This window comes from Glycine soja, chromosome 3 (assembly GCF_004193775.1).
Source record: "Glycine soja cultivar W05 chromosome 3, ASM419377v2, whole genome shotgun sequence".
NCBI lineage: Eukaryota > Viridiplantae > Streptophyta > Magnoliopsida > Fabales > Fabaceae > Glycine > Glycine soja.
The window spans coordinates 28,300,327-28,327,891 of NC_041004.1; the positions used below are offsets into that span (position 1 = coordinate 28,300,327).

Sequence of the window (27,565 nt, forward strand, 5' to 3'; positions counted from 1 at the left end):
ATTTTTCTCCCTTTAATTACTGTTAAACACTCCTTTTTCATTCCTATAATTCCCTCCCTCACCACACCGTTGTCTCTTCTCTTCACTCACTCAGCGTTGCAGCAGTCTGACTGGTTAGGGCTATTCTTATAACATGGTTTTAAAAAACGGTCCACCCCATCAAGGCTTTTAACTGTTCATTACCGCAATTGGAACCGCAAACGTCACAAACCACAACGCAACGGCCGAGACCGATATTTAAAAAACCTTGGTTATGGAGTTCATACAGAGCCGCGTGGAGCCGTGGATGAGGGACCAGCGGGCGCGGCTGCTGGGGCTGAAGGAGAAGGTGTCGTGGGGCCCACTCCAGTGGCGGATGAAGTGGCCGTGGGCGTCGCACCGCGAGTACAAGAAGCGGATCCAAGAAGAGTACCAGCGTCTCCGGAAACTCTGCCGCGCCCTCAAGGCGGAATCCGTCTCCGATTTGCAGGACCTTCTCTGCTGTATGGTCCTCTCCGAGTGCGTCTACAAGGTGGTCCTCTTTTTTTTTTTTTTTTTTTTTTATAGGCAAAAAAAAAATATTGATGGAAAAAAGATAGGAACCTCGCTTCAACAATAATAATAGTAATTTACTGTTCTGCTGATAGAAATGAAATTGAAAATAAGAAAGTTGAAATAAGAAATGTTGGTGTAAATTTGGGTGTAGAGGGTTGTTAACTTGTTATTAGCTTGCGATTTGAGAGACACGTGGAAAATTGGGAATTGGTTGCGGCAATGTTTTGAAAAAAAAAATGAAATTGGTTTGTGACTGCAATTCCGACCGGCTTCAAGGGTTTTGGGTGTTCTTGAGTGTTCGCAATTGTGATCGTGATCACGTCAGCTTCAAGATATGCAATTTCCTTCAATGTCAAGAAACGCAGTTTCAAGTTGGGGTGTAAAAAAAATAGAAAACTGGTGTCTTTGGTCTGATTAAAATTACATTTGAGGGAGGGGACTTTATTAAACTTTGAAAAATAGTGATTTTAAGAATGTGTGAAAAATGACTTTTTTAGTTTCATGCAGGTATCTTTGGCAAGGTAGGCAATTCTCTGCTTGGGTAATCTTATCCAGAAATACTTTTAAGAGAAGAAAAATGCAGCGAGCTTCTTCATAAGATAAAATTAGCTTATGCATAAGCTAATTTGTAGAAGTTCTCTCATGTAGTTTCTTTAAAAAAGTTAATTTGAGCTTATGGAGAAATCCATTTATTTTTTTCTTATTTTTTCTCCTAAAAGTGCTTCTAAATAAGTTTACCCAAACAGACCCTAATAGGACTTGATCATTTTACCTCAATATCTTTTACATTAACATAGCATGGGCAAAGGGTGAATTCTTATAAAAGTCAGTGTAATTATGTTTTACAGTGACTGCATATAAAATTAAACTAGTATATATATATATATATATATATATATATTAATGTAAAGTAGAAACTTGTTTTTGTTTGGTTATAATTATAAAAAGCATAGTAAATGCTAAGTGGCTTCTTAAATAATCAGAATTCTGTTTCTTCTTAATTTTTTCCCAAAAGCTTAAACAATTTCAATGAATCCTTTAGAGGTTGTGTTTTTTTCTTGAGAAATTGCTTAAATGAACAGGCTCTGAACCTTATGCTATATAAAATGATTTCTGTTTATTTGTTTTGAGGGTCATGGAGTTTTATTATGATGTAGTGTTTTCTATAGTTAAATGTTATTTGTATAGTGGCTCTAGAAAATATATTGGCATTCTGTTATATTTGAATTATCTGCATGGTATATACCCCTTAGAGTCACAGACAAGTGCTTATAACAACTTTGCAACTTTAATAAATTTTTATGGGGACTATGCTTTCTTGAATGTTTGTTAGTTAGTTATAATCAAACTTGTTACTCATTGCCTGTCATTTGTGCCTTTCCCATATCATAGAGACCCGCTGCTGAGATGATTCGAGCTGTAAATAAATTTAAGGATGATTTTGGTGGACAAGTTGTTGCTTTGGAGCGGGTGCAACCTTCATCAGATCATGTTCCTCATAGGTTTTCATTCTTTCTTTATACAATTTAATCATTCTTCTAATCTTATATTGATTGACTAATTACAAATATGCCATTATTTATTTTGATATCGGGAGGCTTTTATCCTTTATCAATGTTCTCATTCTTGCTATAGTATATTTTGATTGTATTTTGGAGGGGGCAGGGGTAAAAGAAGATTTGGATTATTTTTTTTATATATATTAATTTGTATTGATCTTTATTTTTAATAATTTTTTTTAATGTAGTTGTTTTAGTTTGTTCTTTTTAGTTTTTTTTGACAATCTAGCATGTGAATTTCTTGACAGCTCAAATTGCTTAGAAGAAATATTTTAATAATTGCAATTACCTTATTGGTAACCATATAGATTGTTGGATTTTATCTCTACGTAAAATTGTGCATTCAAGTATTTTCTCTCTGTTTCTTCTTAGACTCTAAAAGATTATGTAGTATAGGGTTCAAATTTTGTGAACTTTCTTGCTTAGGGTTCTTTTATCATACTTATGCAGTGGATGAAATAGAGGAGGGATTTGGCTTGTTATTTGTAACAGAAAGATATTTTGCTCAGGAGTAAGGGAAAAAACCAACAGGACAATATTAACACAATGTAGCCAGAATTAGAATGTTGCATTGGATGAATGGACATACTAGACCACAAGATAGGATTGGGAATGAATGCACTAGAGAGAAAGTTGGGGCAACACCTATTATAGAAAAGATTGTAGAAGCTCACTGTTAGGCCTCTTATAAGTAAATATTATAAGAGGAGAGCCAAGACTTAAGATTTATTAATAGGACTGAATTGTTTCAGTTGTTGTTTATGGTAGTTATTTCAAGCAGTTGTTATTTTAATTAGGTGTGTGTGTAAGTAACTGCCTTAAGCAGTTATTGCAGAATAAATTGTGTGTTTTTAGGACCATATGTAACTGCCTTAAGCAGTTATTGCAGAATAAATTATGGTGTAACAGCAGGGGGGTTAGGCAGTTTTTAGTGGATTTTCAGGAAGGGAGAGACCAGGCTCTCAAACATCTTGGGGGAAACCTATGTATTAACTGGTTTACTCAGTTTCCTGTGTAATTTGTAATTTCTGTTATATTTCTTTTGAATAAAATTCAGTCCTTATTCCCTTACCAGTTGGTATCTATCAACTGGTATCAGAGCAACAAGTTCCTGGAGACAAATTCATGGTGTCAACACGCAGCATGGAGGCTAGAATGGAGGCATTGGAGAGGGGGTTTGAAGGCTTGCTGGCGATGCGTGAAACAATAGAGAAGAGCGCTGAACAGTTAAGAGAAGTGCAGGCCGCAGTGCAAGAAATTCGTGCCAGACAGGAAGAAGAGAGCAGCGAACACAGCCACACAATTCCTCAAGGTGAAACACACGGAAGTCACAATGGAGGACGACACAAAGTGGATAGATGGAGGAAGTTAGAGATACCTGTTTTTGATGGAGAGGATGCGTATGGCTGGACAACCAGAGTAGAGAGATATTTTGATTTGAAGGGAATGTCTGGAGAGGAAAAGTTGCAGGCGGTTATGGTAGCAATGGAAGGGAAAACACTGACTTGGTATCAATGGTGGGAGTTTTCTGCGCACCATCCAAATTGGGAGGATTTTCGGACAGCGGTTATTAGACGTTTCCAACCCACCATGGTTGACAGTCCTTTTGAATTGTTGTTGAGTCTCAAACAAACAGGCTCAGTGGAAGAATACAGAGAGAAGTTTGAACTCTATGCTGGTCCGTTAAAGAGTGTAGAACCAGCGTACTTGAGAGGGATTTCTTTGAATGGACTAAAGGAAATAATTAGGGCAGAGTTAAAGCTCCATCCAACAGAAAGTTTGTCTGATTTAATGGATTGTGCACAGCGAGTGGATGAGAAGAACCAGTTGTCCATCAAGGGGGGAAATCCAACAAGTGTGATGAGCAGGCCAATGAGAACGTACAGCAGCAACCGCACAGTGACGTGGGAACCAGGAGCGAAGCAACAACCCAATGTGTCCGAGACTGGAAGTTCTACCGGAGAAGGAAGTGTAGTGAAGGTTTCCAATACCTTCAGAGGAAGAAACTTTAGAAAGTTAACAGATGCGGAGTTACAAGAGCGATCTAGGAAGGGATTGTGTTTCCGGTGTGATGAAAAGTTTGGTCCAGGCCATGTGTGTGCCAACAAACAGTTACAAGTTTTAGTGTTGACCGAAGAGGATGACGAAGTGGGTACAGCGGGGGATGCTAATGCAATTGAGGAAGAGGGGGAGCCAAAAGACCTCCAGTTATCTATGTGTAGTATTGCTGGCCTGTCATCAAAGAAAACAATTAAGTTGTGGGGTAAATTGGGAAGGAACAAGTCATGGTACTTATTGATTGTGGAGCCTCTCATAATTTTATTTCAGCCACGTTTGTGAAACAACAGGAATTAGATATGAAGGCAACCTCCATCTATACTGTGGAGGTGGGTGATGGGAGAAAGCTAGATTGTGAAGGGATATGTTCCGGATTGACATTGGAGATGCAGGGTCTAAAAATTCAACAAGATTTCTATGTCTTTGAACTTGGAGGAGTGGATGTGGTGTTGGGAATGGAATGGTTGGCTAGTTTGGGAGAAGTAAGAGCAAATTTTCGTGAATTAACTCTTAAAATTCCAGTTGCGAACGGATACCACACATTGAAGGGAGACTCGGCTCTAACTAGGGCTGTAGCCTCTTTAAAATCTATCCTAAAGACTCTAAGTGATCAAGATCAAGGATTCTTGGTGAAGTACTATCACTTGCAAGGGGAAGGTAGAGAGTCAGCAATTTATCCTGCTTGGACATAATCGATTTTGGAAGAGTATGAATCAGTCTTTCAAGAGCCGAAAGGATTACCACCCCCTAGGAGGCAAGATCATGCGATTCGATTGAAGGAAGGTTCTAATATTCCCAACATCAGACCTTATAGGTACCCACATTACCAGAAAAATGAAATTGAAAGGTTAGTAGATGATATGCTTAACTCTGGTATAATCAGAACTAGTGTTAGTCCTTATTCTAGTCCTATAATCTTGGTGAAGAAAAAAGATGGTGGATGACGTTTTTGCGTAGATTATTGGGCTCTTAACAAGATTACTATACCAGATAAGTTTCCTATTCCTATTATAGATGAACTGCTTGATGAATTGGGAGGAGCGATGGTTTTTTCAAAGTTAGATTTACGATCTGGTTACCATCAGATCAGGATGCGTGAGGAGGACATTCATAAAACGGCTTTTCGGACTCATGAAGGGCATTATGAGTTTGTTGTCATGCCATTTGGACTCACCAATGCACCTTCCACCTTCCAATCTCTTATGAACGAGGTGTTAAACCATATTTGAGAAAATTTGTACTTGTTTTCTTTGACGATATTTTGGTTTACAGCAAAGGCGAGGATGACCATAAGGAGCATTTACGGCTGTTTTGGCATTGTTGAAGGAGAACCAGTTGTTTGCTAATAAGAAAAAAATGTACTTTTAGCCAAACTCAATTGGAATATTTGGGTCATATCATTTCTGCAGAAGGCGTGGCAGCAGACCCCCGGAAAATTGATGCTATGTTGGACTGGCCTATGCCCAAGGATGTTAAGGCTCTGAGGGGATTTTTGGGGTTGACGGGTTACTATAGAAGGTTTGTTAAGGACTATGGTAAGATAGCCCGACCTTTGACTCAATTGTTGAAGAAAGATAAGTTTCAGTGGAATGAGGAAGCACAAGCTGCCTTGGAAAACTTAAAGCAATTGGTGGCTGAATTGCCTATTTTGACAGTCCCTGATTTTTCCAAAACGTTTACTATAGAAACTGATGCATCCAACAAAGGGCTAGGAGCAGTTCTAATGCAGGAGGGCAGACCTGTGGCTTTTCTCAGCCAAACTTTATCTTATAGGGTGCAAACTAAGTCAGTGTATGAGAGGGAATTAATGGCGATTGTGATGGCTGTCCAAAAATGGAGGCACTACTTGTTAGGAAGACACTTCATAATTTTAACTGATCAGAAGAGCCTCAAATTCCTCACTGAACAGCGAGTAATGGGCGAGGAATATTTCAGGTGGACCTCTAAACTCATGGGTTTGGATTTTGAGATACAATATAGACCAGGAAAGGAAAACGGGGTGGCTGATGCTCTCTCTAGAAAGATGACATTTTCAGCTTTGTCTTCAGTCCACTTTGAGCAATTAAAAGATTGGGAAACGGAAATTCATCGTGATCCTAAGCTCCAAGGAATCATTCATGATCTGATACAAGATATTAATTCCCATCCGGGCTATAAATTTCAGAACCAGAAACTGTTTTATAAAGGACGGTTAGTGCTTCCCAAAGGCTCTTCTCTAATTCCATTGTTGTTACAAGAATTTCACAATTCGGCTGTGGGGGGACATTCAGGTTTCTTTAGAACCTATAAACGAATTTCAGAAGTTGTTTATTGGGAGGGAATGCGGAAAGACATCCAGCAACATGCAGCTACATGTGAGGTAAGCCAAATGAATAAATATCAAGCTCTTTCTCCAGCAGGACTTCTTCAACCATTGCCTATACCAACTCAAGTGTGGGCTGATATATCCATGGACTTCATTGAATGGCTACCCAAGGCTCACGGAAAAAATGTCATCTTAGTAGTGGTTGATAGATTGACTAAATATGCTCATTTCCTTGCACTTAGCCATCCCTTTACTGCAAAAGAGGTTGCTGAAGTTTTTATCAAAGAGATAGTTAAATTGCACGAGTTCCCTTCTTCGATTGTATCGGATCGTGACAAAATTTTTCTCAGCCACTTTTGGTCAGAATTGTTCAAATTGGCCGACACTAGACTCAAATTTAGATCTGCTTACCATCCCCAAACAGATGGTCAAACCGAGGTGGTCAATCGTTGCTTGGAGACTTATCTGCGGTGCCTCACAGGGACTAAACCTCAACAATGGCCTAAGTGGTTAAGCTGGGCTGAGTTTTGGTTTAACACCAACTACAACAACTCTCTGAAATTGACTCCTTTCAAAGCCTTGTATGGTCGTGACCCACCCCATCTCTTGAAAGGAGCCACTATTCCATCAACTGTGGAAGAGGTAAATGTGATGACTAATGACAGGGACCAAATGTTACATGATCTCAAAGGAAATTTGGCCAAGGCGCAGAATCAAATGAAGAAGTATGCTGACCGATCTAGGCGTTCAATACCATTAAATATTGGCGATTGGGTGTATCTCAAGTTACAGCCATATAGGCTACGATCATTGGCTAGGAAGACAAATGAGAAGCTTAGTCCACGTTTTTATGGTCCTTACCAAATCAGAAAACAGATTGGGGCAGTTGCTTTTGAGTTAGCCCTTCCACCGGAGAGTAAAATCCACCCGGTATTCCATGTTTCTTTACTCAAGAAGGCTCTCTCCCCTTCAGCGAATCCTCAACCTTTACCACCTATGTTATCGGAGGAGTTGGAGTTGCAGGTAACATCGACTGCTGTAAAAGCCGTGCGTAACACTGCTGCAAGGATTGTCGAGGTGCTTATTCAATGGACTGACCTCCCAGACTTTGAAGCCACTTGGGAACCAGTAGACACCATCATGCACCAATTTCCTTTTTTTCACCTTGAGGACAAGGTGACTCTTTTGGGGGGGAGTATTGTTAGGCCTCTTATAAGTAAATATTATAAGAGCATGTTTCTTTACTCAAGAAGGCTCTCTCCCCTTCAGCGAATCCTCAACCTTTACCACCTATGTTATCGGAGGAGTTGGAGTTGCAGGTAACACCGGCTGCTGTAAAAGCCGTGCGTAACACTGCTGCAAGGATTGCCGAGGTGCTTATTCAATGGACTGACCTCCCAGACTTTGAAGCCACTTGGGAACCAGTAGACACCATCATGCACCAATTTCCTTCTTTTCACCTTGAGGACAAGGTGACTCTTTTGGGGGGGAGTATTGTTAGGCCTCTTATAAGTAAATATTATAAGAGGAGAGCCAAGACTTAAGATTTATTAATAGGACTGAATTGTTTCAGTTGTTGTTTATGGTAGTTATTTCAAGCAGTTGTTATTTTAATTAGGTGTGTGTGTAAGTAACTGCCTTAAGCAGTTATTGCAGAATAAATTATGTGTGTATTTTTAGGACCATATGTAATTGCCTTAAGCATTTATTGCAGAATAAATTATGGAGTAATAGCAGGGGGGTTAGGTAGTTTTTAGTGGGTTTTCAGGAAGGGAGAGACCAGGCTCTCAAACATCTTGGGGGAAACCTATGTATTAACTGGTTTACTCAGTTTCCTGTGTAATTTGTAATTTCTGTTCTATTTCTTTTGAATAAAATTCAGTCCTTATTCCCTTACCAATTGGCATCTATCACTCACCTTATGCTTTGGTAGGCATGTGTGGAGAAGATCTACAATAAGCCCAATAAATCAGATGGAGAGTAGCAATCCCTAGTGGTAAAGGGAGACTGGGAAAAACTACTATTGAAATTTGAAACCATTAACAAGGATTTAGAGGTCAACAGTTTGTCCATACTCCATAGACATGATCTATGATAGAACATTATGGCATTGTTTGATCCATGTAGTTGTCCCCAACTAGTGGGAAAAAACTTGATTGTTGTTGCTGTTGTCGTGTCATACTTATTTGATTATTATGTTGTTGAAGGTATTTGTTGGCAGAGGCAGGAGACACTTTATTTGCCTCCTTTATTGGAACAAAGCAGTACAAGTGAGTTCTTTCTTATGATTCTTTGTGTAAGCCTTTAAAATCATTGCAGCTTCAAGAATCTTGACCTTTTTTTGTTTTGCTGAAAGGGATATAATTGCTGATGCAAATATACTTCAAGGTGCCATCTTTCATGATGATGCTTTTGAGGAATCTGACAAACATGATGTGACTGAATCTGACAAGGATGAAAACCAAAACGGAAAAGATTATATGTGGAATCCTCTACAATCAAGGCCTAAAAAACTGAAGAGTAAATACAAACCTGCAGCGCATAGGGTAAATAAGTCTGTTATCCAATATAATGTTTTTGCAATTAAATTAATTTGTAGACTCTTATACTTTTTGGAAAATTTTATATAGGGCTGATAGTTTAAAAAATATAATTGGGTTCCAATAGTTGCATAAAGTTTTTTAATATAGTCCTTGAATCCAGTCTAATTATTATTCTTATCTTCTTCTTCTTATTAGTATTATTATTTTGAATCTATACATACCTGATAACAAAGCTCTCAGATAAGTGTTTTTTACTTTGTACAGCTGTAGGCTTAGCTTAACTGGCATTGTGCCAGCTGTATTCTCAAGTAATTATAGTTGGTTGACAGTTAGCTAGTGTTAGAACAATAGTATAAATACTCTGTTGTAATTGTAAATCAGTTGGGTTGAATTCATTTATCCTCAACATGTTTCATCAATAATCTCTTCTCTCTCAAACTCTATTATGGTATATAGAGCTAGTTACGATTCCTAGGGTATTTTCGTGGCTTCCGCTAATAATTCTTCTCCACCTCCTCCTCAGCCGCCACTGCCGACATTGACACTGGTGGCCGTTGCTTCATCCGCCGCAGCTGTGACTTCATTTTTGCACTCGATCTCTTACAAGTTAAACAACTCCAACTATCTTCTATGGTGTCAACAGGTAGAACCTGTTATCAAAGGCCATCATCTTCATCATTTTCTGGAAAATCTGCAAATTCCACCACGGTTTGTGACTATCACCAATTGCTATGCCAAAAATGTTTCCCCTGAGTTTCTCCTTTGGGAACAACACGATTAACTCTTGCTTTCATGGCTTCAGTCCACAATTTCTGGCGAAGTTCTTCCCAGGCTCATCGGTTGCTAGGCCTTGTGGCACTTATAGGACAAACTCCATGTGCATTTTCATTCTCTCATCCGTGCGAAGAAAAGGCTACTCCGTATGGAGCTTCGCAATCTCTCTCTCGATAATTGCACGGTCTCTGATTATCTTCTTCGCATCCAAACACCGATCGATTCTTTGTTGTCTATCGGTGATTTCGTTTCGCAGAATGAGCACCTTGATGTAACCCTTGAAGGAGTACCTGAAGAATACGAATCAACAGTCACGCTAATCAGTAGCAAATTTGGGCCTCTCACCATTGATGAGGTTGAGACATTACTCCTAGCTCACGAAGCTTGGATTGATAAATTTCATTGGAAATCACTTGCTTCTGTCAATTTTACCAAATCTGTGAAACCTAATTCTGGCCCCATTTCCACTTCTCAAACTTCTCAGCAAGTTTTTCCGAATGCTACCTCGTCTCAAGAGCCGCAGGCCAATCTCGCTCAAGCTCAGAATGATTCTACCTACAGCACTGAGTCGAATTGCAGTGACTACAATGGTGTCAATCGCTACACAAACTCTGGCTGTGGTGGCAGCTGGAATTTCTCTTGTGGTGGTTGTGGTCGGCTATGGTCGTGGTGATGGCCGTGGCAGTTGGGGTCGTTATTCCAATGTTCAGTGTCAGATTTGCCATAAATTTGGGCTTGAAGCTTCCTTTTGCTACCATAGAGTTGAGGAAAACTATGTTCCTACTCAGCCATTGGTCCCACCTGCACCCATCATGTCTCCACTGTGGTATTCTTCTAACTGGAGCTCTCCCTCCAATTTCCAGTAGCCTAATCAGCCACCATTCCAGTACCCTAATCAGCCCCAGTTCATGCCGTCAACATCCTACTTTGGGCCTTCTAATTCCATGCCATCTTTTCAAGCATATTCAACTTCTCCTCAGTTCATTCTTCCACAAACTCACCTAACCATTGTTCAATCTGTACCTTCACAAAACTGGTATCCTGACTCGGGCATCTCATCATGTCACCAATGTTTCTCAAAACATTCAGCAAGTCACACCCTTTGAAGAACCAGACCAAATAGCGATTGGTAATGGTCAGGACCTGAACACCAATTCCTCAGGTGTAACCTTTCAATCTCCTTTCAACTCTAAGTTTCCTCTTGTTCTTAATAATCTTCTGTTTGTTCCTTCCATAACCAAAAATTTAATAAGTGTAAGTCAATTTTGCAAAGTGCTTGCGATGGTCTTTACCAATTTCCTGATTTGCTCCAGTCAAGTAGGCAGCAACTCAAGTCTGATTTCACTGTCAATACCATTTATCCCGGTGTTTCAGAACCTGTACCAAGCGTCATTTGTTCAAATTCTGTTTCAGATTTTGTAAACAGATCCAATAAGGCTTCTTTTGTAAACACTGTCTCTAGAAGTGCAGTTTCCCTTGCCACCTGGCACTCTAGACTTGGACATCCCTGTGTGATGGCCATGAAGCTTGTATTCAAACTTTGTAATCTTCCCATTGTTAATAAAACAGGTTCTGATTTCTGTTCTCATTGTTACATTGGCAAGTCTCATTGACTTCCTTCCTCCCCTTCTCTCACTGTCTACTCTAAACCCTTTGAACTTGTTTTTACTGATTTGTGGGGCCCTGCACCCTTCTCTTCTAGTTCAGGATATAGATACTATGTGACCTTTGTTGATGCTCACACTAGATTTACTTGGCTGTACTTATTGAAAAGTAAATCAGCCACATTAAATGTCTTTAAACAGTTTCAAGTAATGGTTAAAACTCAATTTAATTTGCCTATAAAGGCTATTCAATCTGACTGGAGAGGAGAATATAGACCCTTTACCAAGTTTCTTACAGATCTTGGCATTCTACATTGGCTGATTTGTCCTCATACACACTATCAGAATGGTGTTGTGGAGAGGAAGCACAGACATTGAAATCAGAAATCAACCTAATGGTGCTCTCATTCTCACTCAGTCCATGTATATCAGGGACTTGTTGACAAAGACTAAGATGAATGAGGTCAACCCGGTCTCATCCCGTATGGTTGGTGGCTGTAAGTTGACAAAATCAGTTTATGAATCCTTCTTTGACCCCACTCTTTACAGGTCTGTTGTGGCTGCCTTGCAGTATGCAACAATCATCAGACCTGAGATCAGCTCTCATTCTCACACAGTCCATGTATATCAGGGACTTGTTGACAAAGACTAAGATGAATGAGGTCAACCCCGTCTCATCCCGTATGGTTGGTGGCTGTAAGTTGACAAAATCAGTTTATGAATCCTTCTCTGACCCCACTCTTTACAGGTCTGTTGTGGCTGCCTTGCAGTATGCTACAATCACCAGACCTAAGATCAGCTTCTCTGTCAACAAGGTCTGCCAATTCAAGTCTGATCCATCTGAACAGCACTGGATGGCAGTGAAAAGAATTCTCAGATATCTGGCTGTCACCATAAACTTTGGTTTGAGTTTTCATCCTCACTCCTCTGGACCTCAGTTTCCATTACATGCTTACTTTGATGTTGATTGGGCTTCTGACCCAGGTGACAGACGCTCCACCTCTAGGGCTGCAATCTTTTTTGGCCCCAATCTAGTGTCATGGTGGTCTAAGAAGCAGACAGTTGTTGCTTGCTCCAGCACAGAGGCCGAATATCGCAGCTTGGCTTTGGCAGCTGCAAAAGTCACTTGGATTTTTTTTTTGATCAGCAAAGATAATACTTTTTATATAGATAAAAGAGTACCAGAGGTACTAGTTTATATAAGGTTAGCTACCCGATGAATGGTTCCGACTCAGACTAAATAGAGTCTAGATTGGAACCACAACCAGGCAGAACATATTAGGAAGATGTATTGACAAGCTATGTTGCCAATCATTACTGATACAAAATGCCTGCTCTAAGATTACAAATCCATTGATTGAAATGCATTGAGAAATCTTTCTCCAGATGCCTCAGCCATGTCCACAACAGAAAAGCTGTGTCTTCCATAACTTTGTTGCTGTCAAAAGATTCATTTGATTCATTGGAGAATATCATCTTGTTCCTTTGCTGCCAAATTGTCCATGTCACTGCCAACCACCAACACTTCCATCTATTATCCCTAGTTCCCTCATTCAATATAGATCCATGGTGTAGGAAATGATGTCTTGGATCATACGGTAAGGTTGTAGACTTCTTCACCCAGGATAATGTTTCCCACCAATTAGGTATAACTTTGCTGCAGTGGAAGAACATGTGTCCTGGCTCCTCTTCCATGTTTGTGCAAAATAGGCATCTCCTGTCCAAAAGCTGGACTTGTCTCCTATGTAAGTTTGCTTTAGTAGGCAGCCTATTTATAAGCAGCCTCCATGCAAACACCCCATATTTAAGTGGCACCTTCAATCTCCACAGCTCCTCAAAAGCCTGATCTTGAATCCCCTCAACTGCTGTCTTCCTCATCTAATTATAAGCTGATTGCGCCGTGTATCTCCCACTTGGATCTGCCATCCATTCCCACTCATCTCTTCTCTGTGTGTAGATAGTCTTCCCTTCAATGTCTTGTAGAAAATTAACAGCCATTGGGATCTCGTTTTCGAATAGCTGTCTCCTCCATGATAAATATCACTCCCAACCCCCTTCCTTATGGCCACCCATCTGCTGGATTACGTTGTTTTGCTGGCACGAAATTAGGAAAAGTCTAGGATATTTCGTTACCAGTGATGTCGCTCCATCTAACCACGTATCCTGCCAAAATTTTATGCTGTCCCCACACCCCACCCTCCATTTTACACCTTTTATTGCATCCTCACCTTGTTGTGTTGTTTGGAAGATGGACTTTAGGTCTCTCCACCACAATGACTCAAAGCTATTACCACCATTCTCTTCTAAGCCCCTCCACCCGCCGTACTTAGACACCAATATCTTTGCCCAAAGCTGTCCCTCATCATGAAATAAGTTCCATCTCCATTTTCCAAGCATAGCCAGGTTGAAAGTGCTTATGTCTTTGATACCCAATCCACCTTTTTCTTTTGGAAGGCATACTGTGTCCCACTTGATCCAAGCAATCTTGTTTGTGTCTGATCCTCCTCCCCACAAGAATCTTAGTTGCAGTCTGACTAATTCGTCGTTCACCTTCTTGGGGATCCTGAAAAAAGATAAAAAATAAATGGGAATAGAAGTTAAGACTGACTAAATAAGGGTCACTCACCCCCCAAAGGAAAGATGTCTCTGCTTCCACTTAGATAAGGCTTTCTCACACTTTTTAATGATAGGTTCCCACAACTGCCCCCTCCTTTGATTTGCACCTATAGGTATACCTAAATAGACAAATGGTATGGACAATAAACCACAGTTCAAACAGCCGGCTGCATCAAAGTTCCACCTCTCCGACATACCGATTGCACCAAGACTACTTTTTGCAAAATTAATTTTCAAGCCCGATGCAAGTTCAAAAGACCTCAGAATTGCTTCACATTCTCCATTGATGCCTCTCCAAAAAATATTGTATCATCTGCGTATTGGAGTATGCTTATGTCAACACTGTTTGAGCCCACTTTGAATCCCCGGAATAAATTTTTGCTACATGCCTCTCTCACTAGTCCAGTCAGTGCCTCCGCCACAATATTGAATAAGATCCCTAATTTCTGAGCTTCAGATTCCTCATGCTGCTCCTGTTATTTTCTGTGATAACATGAGCACAGTGGCTCTTGCTCACAATCCTGTGATGCACTCTGACACCAAGCACATGGAGCTGGGCTTATTTTTTGTTCAAGAGAAAGTCATTGCCAAGCATCTTCAAGTCATTCATGTTCCAGCAGTTGATTAACGTGCTGATATTCTAACTAAGGCTCTTACCCCTATAAATTTCCCTACTTACAGGACCAAGCTCAGAGTGGTAGAAAAGCATGCTGCCTATCCCTCATGAGCTTAACTGGCATTGTGCCAACTATTTTCTCAACAGTTAGCTTGTGTTAGAACAGTAGTATAAATACTCTGTTGTAACTGTAAATCAATTGGGTTGAATTCATTTTATTCACAACATAGTTTAGCAATAATATCTTCTCTCTCAAACTCTATTAGGACTTAATTTGAAAATGGTAAGGAACCCATAGATCAATTTAACCATTTTGTAAAATTCATATAGTTTGTTGCTTAAATACTCCCCCCTTTCCTAATTGTAAGACCTTTTCAACTAATTCACACCACTTAAGAAAAGTAGTTATCGCATTAAATTTGTCAATTATTTGTACTATCATTCCATAATTACCCTTTTATTCTCTCTCTATTTACTTACTTGTTTTTCATTAATGTTTGGTAAGAGAACAGTTAAGTAGGGAAAAGAATAATTAATGCATCTAGAAATTAGAAAAAGGGCAAACAAATTTTTGAAAAGGGTCTTATAATTAGGGACGGAGGGAGTATATGGTAAATTTATAATAGTTTAATTTCCGTGGATGTCTTATCTTTTTTGCTTTTTATTTTTTCAACTGTTAAACACTTTATATTCTTGGTATCTCAATCAAGAATAAAATTGCAACCTTAGTTCTTGATATGTTGTTATAGACCAATATTATTTTGTTATAGAAACTCTTTCGATCCCAATAATTTCCTTCAAAATTCATGTTACTTCTCAGGGTTTCATGGCTCGTGCTAAAGGAATACCTGCTTTAGAATTATATAGGCTTGCTCAAAAGAAGAAACGCAAGCTTGTTCTATGTGGCCATTCACTTGGCGGAGCAGTGAGTTTGATTCATGCATTTGGATTTCAGAACATCGCTTCATATGTCTGAACAATTTACATATATTAAGTTTCTCACATTCTATACAGGTAGCTGCATTAGCTACTCTTGCCATTCTTAGAGTAATTGCTGCTTCATCTTCATCAAAGGACAATGAAAATGTCTCCATCAAATGTATTACATTTTCTCAACCTCCTGTTGGAAATGCTGCTTTGAAGGAGTAAGTCTTCCTGTTTTTTTTTTTTCTCACTTTCTAAATTGGTTAACTGCTTATCCTTTTCCAAACCTGCAAAACAAGGACATTAGTTAGTTATTTTTCTTTTTTTGCTTTTCTTTCCAGCTATGTTAATAGAAAAGGTTGGCAGCAATATTTCAAGAGTTACTGCATTCCAGAAGATTTGGTTCCACGTATTTTATCTCCTGCTTATTTTCACCATTATAATGCTCAGACTCTGCCAGGGCCTTCTGAAAATGAAACTAACAGCTCAATATTGAGAAAACATGAGCAAGGGGTAGGGAAGCCAAAACAGAAGGATGTAGAGCAATTGGTTTTGGGGGTAGGTCCAGTGCAGAGATCTTTCTGGAGACTCTCAAGGCTAGTTCCTTTGGAAGGTTTACGAAGACAGTTAAGTAAACACAGAGAAAGACGGATCAATTTTGTTGAAACAAATTCATTGCCTGGTTCTCTTGCTAATACATTGATTGAGGAGGAAGTAGTTGCACCACAGCCACTTGAAATACAAGAGGGTTCTGATGGCATATCACTCAAGCCTTTACCTGAAACAGATAAACATTCATTAGAGGTTCCAACTAATGGGAAAACAGATACAAAGAGCAATGTGATGACTGGAGACGAAATAAAGTGGCGCAGAGTGCCTTATTTACCTTCATATGTGCCATTTGGACAGGTAGATATTATGGACTGATGATTTGTTTCAGTTTTCTTTTGCAGTCACCATAGGTTCTATAGTTTTTCACTTTTTTTTTTATTCTGTAGTTTTTCACTTTCCTACTGTTTCCTGGTGTATTGCTTTTGCATGTTATTGTTTATTGTGCTTGCACATAAAAGGTTGATTGCTTTCTCCCATAAGATGATAACAACTGGATTAGAAACTAGAATGAAATGAGATTTTTTTGATCAAATCCTTAATTGCCAATCTGAACCAGTATGATAGCAGAATGGACCAGAGCAAAATCTACAAGAATGATTTAATGAACTCCCGGGAACTTGACAGCCTGGTCTGTCCCACCCAAAACTAATTCTCACCACCTAACTCACTCCTCCTTTCAATCCTTTTTTATAAACAGCTATCTTTTTTTTTTTTTTGATCAGCAAAGATAATTTATATTGATAATGAAGTACCAGAGGTACTAAGGGTACAAATTAGCATGAAACATCAGTGAACTGGTTCCAAACTCAGACTTTAGTCAGTCTTGATGGGAACCAGAAACTAAGAAAATACAGTATGTGATTACTGCCATTGCAGCTACTTATATTCCCCCCCACTATTAGACAAAAGCTGATGATAAATTTGACGACCAGTGACTGAAGGGGATTGCAAAATTCTCCTCAAAATTCCTCAGCCAGGTCCACAGTAAAAATATGGCGTCCTCCAATAGTTTGTTGCCTTCAAAAGTCTCATTAGAAAAAATAATCTTGTTCCTCTGCTGCCACACTGACCATGTAAGGGCCATCCACTAGCACTTCCATCTATTATCCCGGATTCCTCTACCCATAGCTTCGACATGTTGGGAGAAATGCTGCCTTGGGTGCTGCGGGATAGCACCTACGATGTTCACCCACGACATAGATTCCCACCACAAAGGCAGGATCTTATCATAGTGGAGGAACAAATGTGCAGTGTCCTCCTCAACCCTTCTGCAAAATGGACAAGATGAATCATTGATTTCCACCTGTCTCCTTGTCGAGTTTGATTTAGTTGGCAGCCTATCCCTAATCAGTCTCCATGCAAAGACTGCAACTTTGGGTGGTATCTTTAGCTTCCATAGATCTTCAAACTCCTTCAATTGATTGCCTTCTGTAGCAGTTCCCCACATCTCATCATAGGCACTTTTTGTCGAATATTGACCACTAGTGTCTGCTATCCAATTCCACTCATCCCTTCTGTTAATTTGTATGTGACTGCCTTCCACATCACCTAGGAAGCTGGCTGCCATATCAATCTCATTGTCGAACAGATGCCTCCTCCATTTGAAGTTCCACTCCCAACCCATATTCTTCCAAGCTCCCATCTCCTCAATTCTGTGATTTTGTTGGCAAGAATTGAGGTATAACCTAGGATATTTTGCTAACAATGTTGTCTCACCATCAAGCCATCATCTATCTTCCCAAAACTTTATTTTGTCACCACTTCCCACCTTCCAGACTATTCCCTCCTGAAAAAATGCTTTGGTGTGTCGGATGATGGAGAGCTAATTTTAAGTCCCTCCACCATATGGAAGCGCTATTATCGCAAGATGCTTCATCCAACCCCCTCCAGCCCCCATACTTTGATTCCAGAACCTTTGTCCATAACTCTCCATGGTGATGAAATAAATTCCACTTCCATTTGCCAAGCAGTGCCAGATTAAATTTGTTTATGTCCTTGATTCCCAAACCACCACTTTCTTTTGGAAGGCATATCCTCTCCCAATTGACCCACGCGATCTTATTATGATCATCTCCACCACCCCAAAGGAACCTACGTTGTATGCGCACCAATTTGTCCACCACCCTTATGGGTACCCTGAAAAAAGAAAAGAAATAAATTGGAATAGAGGTTAGGATTGATTTTATAAGAGTGACTCTTCCCCCAAAAGATATGTGTCTCTGTTTCCACTTTGCTAGTTTCCTCTCGTACTTATAGATTATTGGGTCCCACAACTGACACCTCCTTGGATTTGCCCCAGTGGGCATCCCCAAGTAAACAAAAGGGATGGACAGCAGGCTACAATTCAAGTAATTGGCTGCATTTTGCTTCCACGACTCCGACATACCAATTGATCCGAATCTGCTTTTTGCAAAATTTATTGAGACCTGACACCAATTCAAAGGTCCTCAAGATGGCTTTGATCACCCTGATGTTCTCCATTGATGCCTCACCAAAAATATGGTGTCATCTGCATACTGTAAGATGCTAATGTCCGCTTTATCTCTCCCAACTGGATAGCCTGTATAGATTCTCTTCTCTATAGCTTCTCGCATCAAACCATTTATGCCTTCAGCAGCAATATTAAATAAGAGGGGCGCTAGTGGATCTCCTTGTCTTAGACCCTTTTAGGGGTAAATTTTGCCGCAGGGCTCCCATTTACCAAAACGGATATGGACGCAGATGATAGACATCCCTCAATCCATCTGATCCATCTAGAATAGAATCCCACGTGGCCACCATCCCTCTCAACGCACGCAGATGATAGACATCCCTCAATCCATCTGATCCATCTAGAATAGAATCCCACATGGCCACCATCCCTCTCAACGCAGAGAGCCGTTCTGCTGCTTGTCGACATGCGAGACTTTACCCGCTGGTCGGAGGGGTTACCCTCTGGATCTTCGTCCTCAGATAACCCACTGGGTAACTTAACGATCCCGACCCCATCGTTCTCGGTGTTGAACGCGAGTGGCGATTGTCGTGGTTCCACCGTGTTGCGCGACGCCTGACTGTGATGCATGTCATCGTTGTCGGATGGCGCGACTGGTGAGGCTGAGGTCGGTGTTCTGAAGCAGCTCTCGTCGGAGTCGATTTCCTCCGACGACCATAAATCCCTCCTTCGCTGACAGATATAGCTATCAAAGCCTCGATTGATTTCCTCCACAACCTGCACCATGTATGATTCCCCCCTTATTATGTCTACGCATACAGTGTGTTGAAAAGCTGGGCTCCACAGGGTACGAATGAGCACCCTTGCTCTATCCACCCTACGGGCTTCTTCTACATCATTGTCAACGTCGACCACATCCCCCATTGCCGCCACAATCTGCTGGATATATTTTTTCTCCTAAGCTATAAGTGGGATGCCCCAGCATTGGACCCAGGTTAGTCTTTGCCCCGTTCTTAACTTCGGACTCCATTTCTCCAGCGAGTAGAACATGGATTCCTCTCCCTCCATTACCTCTTGCATCATTCGTTCAGCCCTGTCATCCGAGAGCCCGAGTAATAGAACCATGTCGTCCCCTAGGTACTTCGGAGTTATATCTGCTCCGAAGTCCCACAGAGGATCTTCTTCGAGTCTGTCAAACCATGTTAGGTTTGTCATGCGCCTTACCCAAGCTTCGCTGAACCATTTCTTGTCAGTCAAAGGGATGTCAATGGTTAACGACGAGCGTGACGCTCCCTAGTTATTTCCTTCACATAGCCACCAGTATGCTTGTCGCGAGCCACCACTTCCGCGTACGATGTCTTGCTGTTGATTACCCTATGTTGTCCCCAATGTCGTGCAATGTGCTGCTGTTTCGGCTCATACCTGGTTGTTTCAGGTTGTGTGGTTCCCTTCATTGTCGTGTCTCTCCCATATTTGGGAATGTTGACATACAACTTCAGACCTCCGATGACAAACTGGTCCAGCTGCCTTGCTAGCTCATGTACATCACTCACTCCTCTGAATCTAGCAAAACCAAATCTTCTTCCGTTTCTGTTTTTCTGTTTGGAGATGAAAATCTCCCTCACATCGCCCCATTTCTTGAACTGGTGCCAAAGGTCCAGTTCCGTCACATCTTGAGAAAATCGCGTGAAGTAGAAGGACGATATATCCTTCTTGTCTCGCTAGTTTACTCGTTGGTAGCCTTGCTGTTGGCCCTCCTTGTTTCCGGCGTGTGTCAATCGCGGATCCCTGTGGAAACCCACTCTGTCTCTCCCTGTTTTCCTCACTCTATGCCTAACACTCTCCCACCCACTGTTTCTCTCTCTACTCATTCTCTCTCATAAGTTCAAACAGCTATCTTATTTATTTTGTCAAACTATCTCAACTAAGTCCCTCCACTAACAGACCTGTCAATATCCCCCCTATCAATAGTCCCCCCCCCTCCCCAAAACATTCACCTAGTTCTTAAGGTGAACAGCTTGTGAGTTGTGACTGGTTAACAATATTATCAATGACAAAATATGGTGGAAGGCCAAAATTCCGCTATATAACACAGCCTTTGTAGCCTATGGTGCCGTCTTGTTTGTGGCGGTTGGCAAAAAAATGGCCATTGATGTTCAATTGATTGGAGCATGATGACTAAATCAATTCCACCCTGCAGTACAAGAATAGCTTCCAATCCTCCCACTGGGTCAAACACTAACATATGAATGCTCCTTTATTCCTTTAATGCTCTGTTTTGGGTGTTTTCCATGATATTTTTGGCCATGAAACAAAGCATCAGAGACTCCATAATTAAACTAAGATCACACGGCTCCCTTGCGAACTGCACTACTCCACATGGTTGCAGCTGGTAATTATCAAGATCCTGCGCCTTATTGTGCTTTTGTGGTGGGTTGTGGTACCACCCAAAACCTCTGTTATTGCCTATGGTTTAGTCCTTGGCTTTCCTCTTTTGTCAAACATAAGGCATTAAGGCTTCTGTGAGGATCCAATTGCTTGGTTCTCCAACTAAAACAGCTAGCTTTTGTAGTGTGATTCTGCCAAGGTTCTTATTGGCCTTCCTCAATTGTTTGCCTCCTCTTTGCCACCCAAAAGGACCCATCTCTGTCATCTCTGTCACCTCTGTCACTGATTCTTCATCTCAGGAACTGCATTTTTTTATTCTGTTTTCTGATTCTTTGTCCAGAATGTTGTTGGGTTTCTCCCAATTTATGTAGCTTTCTTGCCCTTCTGTTCTCTCCATACCTTCATCTTCTGGCTACCTTTTGTCCACAAAAGCCCACATTTTACAGCAGTTTGTAGGATTAGTATTTAATGAAAAAAACCTAATGGTCAAGACATTGGATTCTATAATCAATATCAACAAGGATTTATATTTTATGTATTTGACAATGCAAAATATTTTTTAATGTATAGGATCTCATATATCTTTTATATTTCCTCGATTAATGTGCATTTTTTTTTTCAATTTGTATATGCTCTCTGTGCTATGTTTCTTTCAAATAATTTTGAACTCATCAGAACTTATTTCATGTAAGACAGCTTTATTTATTGGGAAATTCCTCTGTAGAGTCTCTATCAGGTGCAGAGTACTCAAAGATGACATCGGTATGAGCTTTTCTTCATTGCTTATCAATATTTGTTATAGTTTCACTGTCCCTTTATAGGCTGAGGATTTATCTTCTAATTTTATATTTATGAATATAGTAATGTAAGTTCTCTCATTTTGTTTGCTTTCTTTTGGCAAAGACATTTTCAGGTCAGATCAGTGATTGCTGAATTGCGGGAAAGACTTCAATCACATTCAATGAAATCATATCGATCTCGATTTCAGAGGTAATCATGTTATATTAATAAAAGTTGCACTTATATAGTTTTCAAAATTATTACATGCTTAAAATGACATATGCTTACATTATCCCAAGATTATATCATGTCCAAACTGATTTGTCTTGTCTACTGTATATATTTTCTAGGATTTGTCCTCTATTAGCTTATTGAATTCCAACCTAGTGGGCTAATTATTGGTTGATAAAGCTTTTGATAAAGGCTTTTATACATCATTAATTGGTGTTTCAAATAGTAATAATACTTTATCTTTCTCCCTTTTTGGTTGCAGAATCTATGATTTGTTTATGAGTGATGATTTCTCATCTTTCTCACGGATTGAGCAACAGTTTCCTCATCTGAAGCAATGGCTTGGCTTTAAAGCTGCTGGCACTGTGGAGCTTGGTCATATAGTTGAGTCCCCTGTTATTCGAACTGCAACTTCAATTGTTCCTTTGGGATGGAATGATGGACTAGGAGCAAAAAATGGAGAACCTCTGAAAGTTGATATTACTGGTTTTGGGTTGCATTTATGTACACTTGTTCATGCTCAAGTGAATGGTAACTGGTATTGTCATTACCCAATAAAACATCATCATTAATTTGTTTAGTTTTCTTTTGATAATGTTTTTCAGGACTTATTGAATCTGTTTAGATTTGTGGGGTGGAAATGGTCAGAAATATGAACTGTTAAAGCACTAGAAAGAATATCAAGGTTTTTAGGATTCACTAACTGATCTGTGAGAGAAACAAAAGAGTACATTAGCTAGCATTCATTCATGGATTCTAATTTCTAAACATAAACAGGACCTGTCATCCTCTACAACATCTATGCTACCATAAAGAGGATATTCCCTGTTTCTTATTTAAGTTTTTCTGATTTAAAATAAGCCCAGTACTTTAATTTAAAAGAGTGAAGAAAATTGTCACGGGCCAACCACTCATCCCTACTTGCTTAAGGTTTATAAGTGCAGTCTCATCTGCGGTCTCTTGCTGTCATAATAAGCTTGTTATACCATGTAAAGAGAGTCATACTTAATGGGATTAACTATGTAGCATAGTATCCCAGACCGGGCCCATGGACTAAGATACTCATTTTCAATGTAATGTGTTTTAACAAAACCATGAATGATAAAGGCGTTAAACATATTCTGAAATTGCTAATAATCAATAACCATTACAAATCATGGGATTGGATTTCAATGGTTTGGAGGATGTTCCATTCCCTTCCATACTATTCCTCTGCATGAACATATTTTATCAAATTTTTCCAACATCATCCCTCTCCAGTCCATTGTTTCAAGTACAGGTTATGGATGCTTGAGTATTGGTGGTTTCTGAAGCTATCAATGAGCTAGTTTTATTAGAGTAGTTTTGCTGACATCTGTCTTCTGTTAAACAATGCAATTCCTGAATGAGCATGTGTATAGTGTTTATTTTTCCCATTGATCTGGAAAAGAGAATCTGATTTAATATTTATAATCTAGATTCCTTGATTAGTGATGTAGGATGGAACAAAATTAACATCTTTGCAATGCAGTGCAACTTAGTAATTGAAACATATAAAACACCCCGTCTTTCACTCTAACTGTTTCTCAGTGCATAGTTTTGCTGCCAAATAACTTCAATGCGCCTAGAGGTGTGATACTTATTTAATGTTTTCTTTAGGTGCTCAACTACTGTTGAATCATTTCCTTCTCCACCAAACTATTCTTCAAATCAAGGTATCCAGCCTGAGTTACAGAAGTTGAGGATATTTGTTGGTCCTCCTCTAAGAAGTCCACCAAAGCATCAAACTGTGTTAGACTCATTGATGCCTGCTTTTACTTCTGTTGACTCTGAGACTGCAAGCAGTTCAGCACCTGCTGACAAGGATAAATTCATCCGTCCAGAAAATCTAAATAACTTCGTAATATTTTGCACCAGTGATTTTACAACTGTTTCTAAAGAAGTTCATGTGAGAACACGTAGAGTACAATTAGTTGGGCTAGAGGTATAGACATTTTTTTTCTCTGGGACAAGTGTATTCAACTCTTTTTATTATCCATCTGCTGACCTACATGAGTTGTCTTATGGGCAGGGAGCTGGTAAGACTACTCTTTTAAAGGCTGTCTTGCATAAATGCAAACCAAATACTGCTGCCAATGAGGATGCAGCTTCAGAGGTTGTGCGAGAAGTTATTGCTGATGGTTTGTGCTATTGTGATTCCAACGGAATAAATATGCAGGTTTTCCATTTTTGGCTATTGTCATTTTTCTAATTGTTATTGTTCTTCCTTGCAAAAAACTAAGCACGTTCTTCCTTGCTGAAGTATTCCCTGTTTTATGGGTCAAACAACCTAATGCTAACCAGTTGAATGCAATGTTGTTAAATGGAAGCACCATGGCGGAATGACATGGCAGATTTTTGCCAGCTGTCATATGTAATTTGCGAAGGGAGGCCCACTATGGTGTTGCCATAGGCTGCAATGGCATGTTTATATGACAGAATTTTTGCCATCCACCATTGATAACACTGGTTGAATATCTGTTGCTTGTACTAGATTCATTCTAAATTTGCCTTCTGACCATATGTTGATGGTTTGATTTGTGGTCATAATTAATCAATTCTACTTGTTTGGTATGACAATATTCTGTGCCCTTTTTCAGATGCCAAAGTGTTGAAACACTCCTAATACATTTTTGTTTTCAGGAGGGTAATGATGTTGACAATCTATTTTGTGCATTATATGTTTCAATGAATTGTGATTAATATTTTAGTCAACACAGTCAATATGATAACAAAACTCACCATTAATGGTGTTCTTAATATGCATAAATACTTGAGCTTGATATAGATTCTGATTACATGAATTCTGTAGAAAAATATTCATATGACCAGGTGGTGTCAAATATTTTAGTTAAACAATTATTTCAGGTGCATATTTATGATTGCTTTTAAGAGCTTGGCCATGAGCACATGTAGCTTTCTGTTCAAGATGAGTTAGGTTGGAAATAAACAGACTTTTTTTTTAAAAAAAAAATCGTTTTACAGGAGCTGAATGTTGAAACCTCCCGCTTCAGGGATGAACTATGGCTTGGAATCCGAGATCTAAGTCGGAAGACAGATTTGATTGTTTTTGTTCATAACTTATCCCATAGCATACCTCGATGTAGTAATTCAAATGATACTCAACAAAGGCCAGTCTTGTCACTTTTCTTGGATGAAGCTAAATCTCTTGGAATTCCTTGGGTTCTTGCTATCACAAACAAATTTGCAGTTAGTGCACACCATCAAAAGACAGCAATTGATGCCGCTTTGAAAGCATACCAAGCATCTCCTAGCTCTGCTGAAGTTATAAATTCTTGTCCATATGTTATGCCTGGATTTGTTGGGGCTTCTCTTTCCTTGGATGCAACCAATACAGATTCTAATAGAAGGGTGGGGGCTGAAAAGCTTATATTTGCTCCTATTAACTTTATTAGGAAGCCTTTCCTGAAAAAGGAGATTGTTTTTCCAGTTGAAGGCGTAAATTCTCTTTGTCAGCAAATCCACTGTATACTCCGCAGTCGTGAGGAGTCTTCCTTTCAGGTGGGGAATTTTTCAGGGTATCAAATCTTTCTTCTTTTGTTTGTTTGAATAATTCTAATAGTACATAATTTTGTTGAGTATATTTCACTTCAACTGTGATGATGGCTTTTAGAAATGCTAGTAACATTCTCAAAGACATTCTTCACTATTAATTAAAATTGATTGAGGTTCCCACTCACTATTTAACATGTCTCACTTGTGATTCCCAATAAATTTCAACCAATGATAGAAGAGAGTATTGAAAATAATGTGTTAGAGGATATGTTTCGAGCACTTATATTGTGGCTTTTTATCTAAAGGTTATAATCATAGAATGGTGTGTTACATGCTTTTATATATTCATTCACAAGACTTCACATAAATGGTTAAAACTTTTTTAGAGTAGTTGGTAACCAACATGATTTAAAAGCCTTGATGGCCTAGCAATCAAATTTTGATACCGTCCTCATTCTTCAAAATTAAGTTGAATTTGATCACAAGATAGAGTATGAAAAGATTAGCTTGATCTTTGATCTTTCAGCTAAAAGATTAAACTTATTGGAGAGTCAATCATTAACCCCTTGCTAATAATATATGATTAGGAGAGCTTTTGAAAAATTAGCTTATAAGAGAAACTCACTGAGAGTTTAAAGTGTTTACTTGGGTTTATCCAGAAAAGAGTCTGACAGCGGGCAAACTCATTTAATCTACCTACCTAGAATCACAAACTATAAGATTTTATTAGTTAACTCAAGAGTTTGACAACCTTGGTTATGACGCTCTTTCTAGTGGTTTAAGGGTGAGTGGTTCCTCTTTCCAGTGAAGTTCTTCCACTAAACAATGTGTGTATCATATAATGATGCAGTTCTTTAGATACTTAAATGCATAGAAGCAGCTCAGGAATGAGGATTAGTCAAGATAAAAGATGGAAACCTGTGGTTAAGAGAAGCTTAGTTATTAGGCTCCCCCTCATTTAGACGTTCTTGCTCCATTCATACAGAGAAGCATTAAACCCCAGAACCTTAGCCTTCAACCACGACCATGTACTAAACAGCTGAACGGGTTTGTTTAAAATTAGAATTTGACAGCTGAATGTTTTGATCTTTGCATCTGATCCAACCTAGATGTTAGAAGTTGATATTGCTAAACCAGCAAAGCTATTGGGTTAGAAGTTCAATTATTTATCCTCAAGATTCCCTGTTTCAAGTGAAACTTTGTTAACCATATCAATTGTGATTTCGTTGATGCACAATTTTTGTCCATATTTTTTCATTACACAATTTCAATTTCTTTTTGGTATAATACACCAACAAATTTGATTTCTTTTTAATGTTTTTCTTCACAGGAATTTGCAAGAGATAGGCTTCTGATGGAGTTGGCACGAGAACAAGCAATGTCGATTGAGGCAAGTAGAGATGCTCAAGTTAAGGCAAATTCATTGAATTCTGCTGCTGTGGGAGCATCCGTTGGTGCTGGTCTTGGCCTTGTCCTGGCAATTGTAATGGGTGCAGCATCTGCCCTGAGGAAGCCCTAAGGACCAACTTTTCCTTTTAATTGACCTGGTGCTTGCTCAACAGAAGTTAGATTGGGTCTGCCCGGTGTTCAAATAATTTTTGTTATTGTTAGGGTTTCATTCTTTCCCTAGATAATATAGAGAGATAGAAGGTATTTATATGAAGGCAAATTTTAATTTATTTGTCACACTAGCTATATATTATCAATCATTTATTTATTTATTATTTTAAATTCTTGAGTTTTGAGTTTGCTGAATTGTCAGGCTTGGTAAAAATGCAATTAGATTGAAACAGGATGAATTCAAATGCAAATGTGTTTGATTGCTCAATGCATTCATGTGCATTTCAAAGAATCCAATCATCCAATGTTATGTGAATATGACTGGGTGTTTGACCCGACTTACTGAATCAAACATTCAAACTTGGCCGTAGCACTGCATTTCGGTAACTAATAACCAATGGGACCAGATTTAGAGTTGTTCATTAACTAGTATCACACGGCATATGTTTGTATTAAAATAGTTGTTAAACGTAGATAAAAAGGCTAGGTAAAAAGT

General features: G+C 39.3%; 1 protein-coding gene across 2 annotated transcripts; it reads left to right on the plus strand.

Annotated features, from left to right (window-relative positions):
* On the plus strand, positions 1-27,247 carry LOC114406363. 2 transcript variants are annotated; one of them, XM_028369052.1, is made up of 14 exons: positions 1-511; positions 1,927-2,036; positions 8,664-8,726; positions 8,813-9,002; positions 15,430-15,534; positions 15,624-15,754; positions 15,875-16,442; positions 21,661-21,726; positions 21,878-21,954; positions 22,238-22,513; positions 23,614-23,938; positions 24,026-24,172; positions 24,979-25,532; positions 26,840-27,011. In XM_028369052.1, the coding sequence occupies exons 1-14, from the start codon at positions 254-256 to the stop codon at positions 26,862-26,864; spliced, it is 2,895 nt and encodes a 964-aa protein (XP_028224853.1). In that variant the 5' UTR covers positions 1-253; the 3' UTR covers positions 26,865-27,011. The 2 variants fall into 2 exon arrangements, with proteins under 2 accessions (XP_028224853.1, XP_028224852.1); XM_028369051.1 differs by having other exon boundaries at positions 3-511; positions 24,979-25,515; positions 26,840-27,247.
* The last annotated feature ends 318 nt before the right edge of the window (positions 27,248-27,565 follow it).